At 41.9% G+C, this 10000-nt stretch overlaps 1 protein-coding gene across 2 annotated transcripts in view; it reads right to left on the bottom strand.

Annotated features, from left to right (window-relative positions):
* Nucleotides 1-4217: 4217 nt before the first annotated feature.
* The window catches only part of dctn6 (dynactin subunit 6), an 8088-nt gene continuing 2305 nt past the window's right edge, over nucleotides 4218-10000 (bottom strand). Inside the window, exons 1-7 of one of the 2 annotated variants that reach the window (XM_063186728.1) lie at nucleotides 9594-9682; nucleotides 9088-9152; nucleotides 8769-8874; nucleotides 7489-7577; nucleotides 6534-6581; nucleotides 5542-5684; nucleotides 4218-4942 (exon numbers count right to left, since the gene is read on the bottom strand). In XM_063186728.1, coding sequence (XP_063042798.1) covers nucleotides 4841-4942; nucleotides 5542-5684; nucleotides 6534-6581; nucleotides 7489-7577; nucleotides 8769-8874; nucleotides 9088-9152; nucleotides 9594-9628 — 588 coding nt within the window. In that variant the 5' untranslated portion in view covers nucleotides 9629-9682 and the 3' untranslated portion in view covers nucleotides 4218-4840. Of the gene's footprint in view, nucleotides 4943-5541; nucleotides 5685-6533; nucleotides 6582-7488; nucleotides 7578-8768; nucleotides 8875-9087; nucleotides 9153-9593; nucleotides 9683-10000 lie in introns of those variants that run through there. The other variant, XM_063186730.1, reaches the window with a different exon arrangement.

Genomic DNA, 10000 nt, shown 5'->3' with positions numbered 1-10000 from the left:
CACAATGACTAACCATTCTGCTGGCGCTGATACGTTCATCGACACAAAAACTTGATTTTGAAAGACAAATAAGGGTTTTGAGCAAGAGACTCGGTTTTGCAGGTTATCCACGGTGTTTTGCCATTTGTTAAAGCTGTTTTGAGAATGAATATTATGTTTTGCAAATTGCGAGAGAGATTCCAGAAATGTACAAAACCAATTGAGAAATACTGTAATGCCTGCATAAGTAGCTTGTAAGGCATGTACTAAGCAAATGCTAAGGCCTACTAGGTCCTTACTAAGGTTAGACTGGTAATAAATCCCTTATTGTGCATGAACAAGACATTTGCGAATACATGCCTAACAAATGTTTGATTTTGCTTTGTACATGCCTTACAAGTTACTTATACAGGAACATTGTATGTATTAGTGCTAATAGATGCATCCCTAAAATAAAGTGTTACCCATTGTACAGATGGGTCAGCCGGGGCCTAGTGGTTAGCAAGTTGGTCTTTCAATCTAGGGGTTGCAGTTTCGAATCCCCCCCCTGACCGCTCCCTATATCTCCATCCATGGCTGAAGTGCCCTTGAGCAAGGCACCTAACCCCACATTGCTCCAGGGACTGTAACCAATACCCTGAAAAATGATAACTGTGAGTCGCTTTGAATAAATGAAAGCGTCAGCTAAGTGCAATGTAATGTAATGTACAGATATATTATGAATTGTAATTGTAGATTATAAAGCACTTGTATTGACTCCTTGCAGTTCAATGCTATTCTATTCTGTTGTGTTCTATTCTGTTGTGTTTTATTCTGTGCTATTCTAATCTCTTCTCTTCTATTCTATTCTGTTCTATTCTATTCTATTCTATTCTATTCTATTCTATTCTATTCTATTCTATTCTGCTCTATTCTATTCTATTCTATTCTATTCTATTCTATTCTATTCTATTCTATTCTATTCTATTCTACTCTGCTGTACTCTATTTTGCTGTATTGTATTGTATTGTATTGTATTGTATTGTATTGTATTGTATTGTATTGTATTGTATTGCATTGTATTGTATTGTATTCCACAAGCATCCCGCATGGCAGTGGAAATACAGCTAATTAACATTACATTTTATGACTGCTCAACACCTAATTGGTTTTGCCTTCGCCATCACTGCTGCTGGCCGGTGGGAGTTCGCACCACTTGAACCTACAGGTCACAAGCAGAATGTATTGTGTAGAGCTACGCATGCAGTTCAAATTGAGCTGTAAGAAAAGCGATGTTTTACAGTTTTAATTTCAAACCTTTTTCATTCAAAGGGCCACTTCAAATTTTATGAAGTCCTCCAAGGGCGGCACTATGAACTCAAACCAGGATTTCCCCCTTCTCTTTAGTTCTATATGGAAGGCGGCCATCAACAGACCCCACCTTCACTAGGTCCCCTGAAAATATATCTTCATTGTATTACAAATGTTTCATGGGCAGTCATGGGTAAGCGGTTAGGGCGTCAGACTTGTAGCTCAAAGGTTGCCGGTTTGACTCCCGACCCACCAGGGTGGTGGGGGAGTAATAAACCGGAGCTCTCTCCCATCCTCCTCCATGACTGAGGTACCCTGAGCATGTTAACGTCAGGGAAGGGCCGGCAATCGAACCCGGGTCACCGGTGTAGCAGTGCCGTGCCCTACCGCGTGAGCCATAGCAGGGCCCCTCCTAGCCTGATAATACCCTTATCGACTTTCAAATCTCTTTGAGACTTGGTCTGAGCAAGAGCATAACAATTAACATTTCCCAAACGGCATGGTCGACCCGCCTCCCTTTGTTTGCTAATGGTTGTATGCTTCCCGACAAAGTGGGAGGAGTTCTCGATTTTTCCAGAGCTCTCAGAAACGATATTTGTATTGCTCCTGGCCTGACTAGAAGCAACGCTGAAGGTTTGCGTCTCTAGGAGGGCACGGCTTGGCTAGGCTAGGCCCTTCCTGCTGCCCATGTGAATCATTTCAGCTGCAGCCCAGCCCAGCCGGTCACCCTGCAGCCTATAGGTCAGCTCCCATAACTGCTGCTGGGAGAGAGGGACAGAGCACCGCCAGGCAAAGGTCACCTGTCACTAATACTCAACTCTCATTGGACGAGGTGGCGACCTTTGGGTTTGACGCACGAATCAAAGGGGGGTCACCTGAAAGAAGAAGTCACTTTTTATTAAGGACATATTGGCTACGTTTACATTGAGACATTTCATTCTGAATTAACTCCATTTAATTCTGAATCAAGCTTAATTCCTCTTTGAAAACGTAATGTAAACACCTGTTTATTAATAAATAGATAGAATAGAATTAAAGGAAAGATCAAAGCAAACTCGACGGAACTTTTTAATTCTGAATTATTAATTCTGAATGAAAACATCATATAAACGTAGTGAATGGCTTCATATGAAAGTCTCTACTTCCCTCCTATCCTATGTGAAGGCGAAAAATAAGGAATCGACTATACATACGTAGGCTCTTTAGGCCGGCCAGAAAAACACAAAAAAATCACTAACCCTTCTTTGCATCTGCACTTGTCGTTCTGTATTATTTCCTGTGCACTTTGTATCGGCTAGTGATGTATGATTATGTACTCATAATCATGTCCTTTATAAGGTTATAAAGCTTCTGCCAAATGTGATGTGTAATATCATACATAAATATCATTCAATATACTGTACATAGTCACTCTTTCACTAGAAAGAAACTGGTGATTGACATTTTGCATTGGCCTCTTGTACGGTCAGCGTTGTTTTGCAATAGGCCTATGCAGCAGACTTTCGACATTCCGAATTGAAATTTACAGTAATGAATTGAAATTCACAGTAATGCCATAATATGAACACTAGGTGGTGGTGTTCTATGTACTCTCAATGGGTGGTGTAGATTAAATTCAATGAAATTCAAGGTAATGACAAAATGGGAACACTAGGTGGTGCCGTATATTTATCAGTATGTGTCTATTCCCGGCACCTGTTGGGCTGCTTCCACCACCACCTACTGTTTGTATTATGGCATTACTTTGAATTTCAATTCAGAATTTCTTTAAAGCCTGCTATGCAGTCAGCAGAGAGATCAAAAGTAAAAGTAGAAGTAAAAACAAAATCCTGGCCCGACCGTGGCTTAATCGGTTGGGCACTGGAGTGCGATGCAGGCGACCCGCGTTCGATTCCTGACCTGGGTCACTTCCTGATCTTCCCCCCGTCTCTCTCTCTCTCTCTCACTCATTTCCTGTCCCACCCGTCACTGTCCTGTCTGATTAAAGTTGAAAAACCCGCAATATTAAACCAAAAATCCTGCCACAGCTTCCTTCTAATGCAGGTAACTGATTAATTACTGTAGATACCCGATTCTGTTGGTGAATCAAATGTGCAGGTTTTCTTCTGAGTTTTTTTCTTTTTCCAGTAACATCACTGTCTACTGTATCTCATTAGGAACAGTGCAATAATTGGTGTAACAGCTATGCAATATCATCTGCAAGCGCGGCACTTGGGGAAGCTGTGGCATAATGGTTAGGGAGGTGGGCTTAAGATCAGGGGGTTTGCGTGTTCGAATCACACCCTCCTCAGCCATCCTCCCTTTACCTCTATCCATGGCTGAAGTGTACTTGAGCAAGGCACCTAACCCCATATTGCCCCATATAAGCAATACCCTGCATGAAAACAACTCTGTTTGGATAAAAAAACATCAGCTAAGTGTAGGCCTAATGTAATAGAATGTACTTATTACACCATGAATTTACTTCGACTTTTACTTTTGACATCTAGTATGAAGGCCAGAAAACAGAAAAGTTGGCCAACTCCTGAAAGGATGAGGTCTCAGGTATTATTGTCTGCAATACTCTATTGTCCACCTGAGACAATGAGCTCATCGTGTTGAAAATTCACGCTTAAGTCATATCCCAGCATCCCTCCATGCAAGTGGGATGTCTTTGTTGTGGTGGCTCAAACAAGGTTCTCTACTGCCACCTAATGGCCATAATAGAAAGTGCAATAGTATAGTACACTATACCACATTACTTTGCCTGTTGCCAATCTTACAACGTAATGCATTTACAGATTCAGGTCAACTCTTTCTATTGCTACTTCATGCGGATCTTCCGCATTCCCTGTCCAACAACATTAATACTTACTTAATATTTTCACTGCCAATTTCAATTGCTCTTTGAGTGACAAAACGCAGTGCCCTCATTGAGGCACAGAAATGAGAACAAATATTCAAAGCAATCGAATTTAAGTTGATTTAATATCTGGAATGACAACAACAAGTACGAAACCAAGAGAGGAGAAAAAAAAAAAAACACAAGAAGGTAATTGTGTTATTTAGTCAGGATTAAAATTCAATAGTTGTTAATTCATCACAACCAGTGTTGAATTCAACTCTTAAAGTGTGAAATTGACATTGACAACATTTTACTGTGTAGATCCTAGGAGGAACATAAATAGCAATACTACTAATGCAGTGAAGTATGTATACTTTTACATGGTTGTGCAAGTCAGCTCCTGTGACACAGGCATGGGCCGCGTTCGTGGTGACACATTGCTCCCTCTGCTGTGCAGTGCGCATCAACAGTTTAACATTTCAATGCATTCTGTTTCTGGCTGCGCAAAGGGAATAGTTGTCCCGAGCCTAGGGAGAGAGGGGGCCCAGAATTGGGTTCTCATTACATTGTATGCATTGGGCTGGGGGGAGGGGGCATTTCAGATGACTTTGTCCTGGGCCCTGCCAAAGCTGTCAGTGTGCCCTGTGTGCACACAGACTGCGCAGCAATGCGCCATCACAAACACGGCCATCATCAATATGTTGAACTTCATATTATTTCCACGCCTCCACCACAAGGCGGCGCTAGCTAGCTGCGGGCGGGCGTGGCTGAGGAGCTCTTGACGGTCTTCTTCAGGTGGTGGTAGTTGGGCAAGATCTTCATCAGGAAGTCCAGCTGTAGGGTCTGAGGCTGAGGAGGACACACGAAGAGAATGCAGAGAGAGAGAGAGAGAAGTTGAGATTTGTTTTTTTCATTGGCAACAAATGAAGAGCTCTTTTCCAAAATGCGATAAATCCACTTTATAGAATGTTGGGAAATTAACATTTTTGTATTGCGCATTCCATTGAAATGCATCGCAAAATGCATTTTTATAGAGGTTTTATAGATATTTCTCAAAACATTTGATTGGCAAGAATTCACACATAAATGATAGGACCTCTTAACAGTCAATTCCAATATTAAAACGCAACAAAAGACAAAAATGGTGCATATAGCGTTTTGGAAAAGAGCTCTTCAAATATAGATCGCATTCAAGTGTTCTCTTCTTTCTTTTTCTTTTTCTTCACACATTGCAGGGTCCGTCAGACAGACGTTTCGGATGCTAGGCTCTGGCAGCTCTAGTAGCTCCTGGCAGGTGGGGGCCCTAGGCTGCAGCCCTATGCAGTCTGTGGGTTAATTTCACACACAAACACACACACACACACACACACACACACACACACACACACACACACACACACACACACACACACACACACACACACACCCCTCATGACGCCATACTGTACCTGTGGCCTCTCGGTCTGCACGCGGCGCATGCACGAGGATCCGTAGATGACGGTGTTCTCAGGTATGACCTCACAGGTGTTGACCTGGCAGCAGGCCCCCACAATGCAGCCGCTCGTCAGCATCACGTTACGGCCCACGTCCGCTAGAGGGCAGCGGGACAGAGGACCACATTAGTAGGAATGCACCGATCGGTATCGGCACCAGACACTGCTCATTATACTCGTACTCGTACTCGTACTCGTGAAGCACTTGCCGATACCAGGAACGATACTGCTATTACACAAAACAATGCAAAATCTTGTCACGTTCTGTGGACTTGAAAGCATCATGGAAAAAAAAGTGCCACCTCATACATTTACTAACATTTAAATCTACATGGAAATGGACAATACAAAATATCACAGGTGGAAAAAAACAAGGCCATGCATTTATTTTCATTGTATTTTGATGGTAAAAGGTATCGGTACTCGGTATCAGCAAGTACACACATTAATGTACTCGGTGCATCCCTACACATTAGAGCAGCGCCCCCCAAACTCTTTTCCCTGCGTCTCCCCCTTGTACACTTCAATGTAGTTCAGGCATCCCCTAAGCCCCCCCCCCCCAACATAATTGTAATGTTATGCAGTTTCACGTGAAATATGTGAATAATTTGTGAAGGAATCTTAGAAATTCCACTTGCAATACAAATAAGCTACAGTGGCTCTGAAAAGTCTACACATCCCTCTTAAAATGTCAGGTTTTTGTGATGTAAAAAAAATGACGCAAAGACAAATAAATTCACAGCTTTTTCCACCTTCGATCCAAACTATTACCCTTTACAATGCAATTGAGAAACAAACATTAAGTTTTAAAGGGAAACAATAGAAAATAGAAAAAAACTTAAATGAACATGGTTGCATAAATATACACTTAAATGAATACTTTGTTGCAGCACCTCCTTGGCGGAGGTAAAAATGTTACAGAGTGCATCTAATGTTAGTTTGCTTACCTTTTGATTCAATTACATTGTTGTCACCAATTTTCAGGGCTTGAGAGACTGAATCAAACAGTTAAGGATGATAAAGTGCAGCGAGCATCGCATCTGAACAGTGTATAGCCACAGACTGTTGTTATGTAACATTTAAATAATATATATATATTTATATTTCATATATATATTTTTAGGGGCTTTTATGCCTTTATTTTGATAGGACAGTCTGAGATGGTGACAGGAAGCGAGTGGGACAGAGAGACGGGGTGGGATCGGGAAATGACCCCGGCCGGACTCGAACCGGGGTCCCCGTGGGCATGCAAGCTCGAATGTCGGGGGCTTAGCTCGCTTCGCCACAGCGCCCCCAGTTATGCAACATTTCTCAAAATATATCTAGGTGTACAGTAGCACAACTGTACACACAACGTATGGGTATATTCATAATTTGTGTTTATTTTGATTAATTTGATGGTGGTGGTCTTAAATATCCATGAAAAGGTAACATTTGTGAATGGGCTTCATGAATTATGGAAAGAAACTGCTAAAATATTACACAGTGCACCTAACAAAGGCACACCAACAACATATACTGTATACTATAGAGTTGTCAACAATAATCGATTCGGCAATGCATCGCAATACGGGGCAAGACAATTCAATAATCTATTCGGCAAGTACCATAATCGATGTGGCATATTTTTTCAGGTTTCAACTACTCCTGTGGATATTTCAGGAGCAAATGAATATCTAATTAAATTAAAACACTGGTACAGAAAACAGCCAATACAATGTGGTTCAGTATCTGACCGCTTGTATTGCCAAATGACCTATGAAAAATTTCCCTTGCTCTCCGTAGAATGCATCGCAGAATCGGATGGAATCGAATCACTATTCTCCAGAATGGTAATCGAATCGAATTGTTAGGTCAGAGCCAATGCACAACAGTAATATACTGCATGTCAGAAAAGGATACCACAGCCAACTTCAAACACGTTGTTGATTCCGATGGTCATCGTCTTGGGTTCCACATTCTCAGCATCGGGCATTATGTTTTCTGGATAGCTGGGAGGGAAAAAATATGTTAGAACTAGAGTAGAGTGCTTACATAAATACACAAATACATACACAACAAAAAAACATACACAAAGACCTAATACACATTAATGCACATTGCAGTAAACATCATAGCACCCACTTGAGTCCAGCAATTAGCCTTATATCAGTTCACATACACACACACATCTCTCTCTCTCTCTCTCTCTCTCTCTCTCTCTCTCTCTCTCTCTCTCTCTCTCTCTCTCTCTCTCTCTCTCTCTCTCTCTCTCTCTCTCTCTCTCTCTCTCTCTCTCTCTCTCTCTCTCTCTCTCTCTCTCTCTCTCTCTCTCTCTCTCTCTCTAGGTGCCAACTATGCAGTTGTGGCTATGTCATGGCCAGTACAGGTAATAAATGTCACTTGCTCAGTCAATGAGTCCATATCATCAAGAATAAATAAATAACGAGAATGTGAAGACAAACCACCGGTATCAAGCAAATGCAACACATTCTTATGCAACACAAGCCCAGCAACTAGGTCATTAGAGTATGAGCACACCGTTTATTTTGTCTGCATTCTGTAAGCTGATAAGTATCTTACACAGATCCTTGTTGGTCACAGCCTAATTACCCCCAAATAAATGGAATGCATTCCATGGCCGTTTTTGTCTAGCTCAGAACTTTAATTTGACAAGCGCACGTCAGCTTTGCGTGCACCTGTTAATGTGGTTACATCAGTGAACGGACTGAATTCTAACAGAACCTTCATTATTAAATACACTAGAAGCAGGGCTCTAAACTAACACGAGCCAACAGACCAAATGCTGGTGAAATTTCAGTTTGTCGGGTGGAAAAGACCACCTTACTAGCCACTTCAACCCATTAGTGAGTGTGTGTTTGGCTGGTCAGAATAACATCTACAAAGTATTTTGGCTGATGAGCTAGATAATTTAGAGCCCTAGAAGGCCTTGCATTAGAATAACTCAGTGTAACAAAGGCTAACTAGCACAGAGTTGGCGTGGAACGTTGGTAAACCTCCCTCCAATAGCCTCATACAGTCTCGTGCCGTTGGACCGAGAGACTAGTCTCTTGGCCCAGCTGTATCGTACTGTGTCTCCCATGGCCGGACCGTTGTAGTTGACGAGATCGCACGTTCAATCCCCTAGGGGGGTGAACAGGTACAAGATGACCTCCGTCACATCAGCATTGTGTGCATCATACCTGTTAATGATGAGGGCCTGCTCCTCGATGAGGTTCCCTTCTCCAATGATGATGGGCCCTGCGTCTGCTATGATCCGAGCCTTAGGGTGCACCACAGTCCTGGCACCTGCACAATACAACATACATTATTAGTGTATTATTATTATTGTTATGTTATTAATTGCTGGTGTTGTTACCATCGTCATCACTATTATTGGCAAACACTTTCACTGACATACTGTAGGCAACCTTTAAAAACAAATACACCAAGCACCAGGGACCTCCATCACAAATAGCATAGGGATAGGATAATTAGGAAAGTAATAAAAACAGCCCATACCTATGGTCACATCTCCTCTGATCTCGCTCTCCACACAAACGACAGCACCAGCTGCAATCTTGGCACTGCAGAATGAAAAAGGCAGTGGTGGTTTTCAAACGCACTTTGGCAAAATAAACAATAAAACACACAAGCCTTAAGTGACATGACAAGAACTGCTGTTAGCAAGCTGACAGTTAGCAAGTCAACGTTTGATGAGTAGCTGGTGCCCTACAGTTACAGCGGTACTCGACCAGTTCTCTTCCCAGAACTGCCCGACCAAATTTCTGATTTAGGACTATCGATTTCCATTACAGCAAAAGTAGCAATGTTTTGATGACTGATTTGCTAGCCGTGATGTCAGCCAGTCAGCCACAGCCTATCTTGCTATGAATAGCTTATTGGGATCAAGCAGATGCGATGGTGATTTTAGACTAATTCAGCGATACAACTAACCAAAGAGCCACACTTCTAGGTCAAGTTTGTGATCGTAAACGCCCGACGAGCATTACAAAATGTCAAATTACCTCTTCTGGTTCGCATTTTGCTTTGGATCCGCCATCTTGATTATTATGTTTGGTTCGATAGGTGTTCGATTTCAACAGCCTAGAAATTCCCACTCGATTGTAATGACTAGAAAATCCCACGACGACGAAATGCTGCCATCTGCTGTTGCAATTTTATACGGCATGCTTCGACAACTCATATTTTCAAGCTGGACAGAAAGTAAAACTGGTACGTTATTTTACATCATATAAAATAATGCAGGTTTTTTAAATAATAGTGCCCATTTAGATTTGAGACAGAATACAAACCAGATAGATACATCCTTTACAAATGTAAAACAGCCATTTAGACTTTAGGACAGCTGCATTGCCCTTGGACTACACTACAAAGTTTCAAGTCCAATTCAAGTCTTGATAACGCCTTATAC

Source organism: Engraulis encrasicolus, chromosome 21, assembly GCF_034702125.1.
Source record: "Engraulis encrasicolus isolate BLACKSEA-1 chromosome 21, IST_EnEncr_1.0, whole genome shotgun sequence".
NCBI classification, from domain to species: domain Eukaryota; kingdom Metazoa; phylum Chordata; class Actinopteri; order Clupeiformes; family Engraulidae; genus Engraulis; species Engraulis encrasicolus.
Note: the sequence above shows the minus strand (reverse complement) of the source record. Positions and strands in the feature narration are given on the sequence as shown.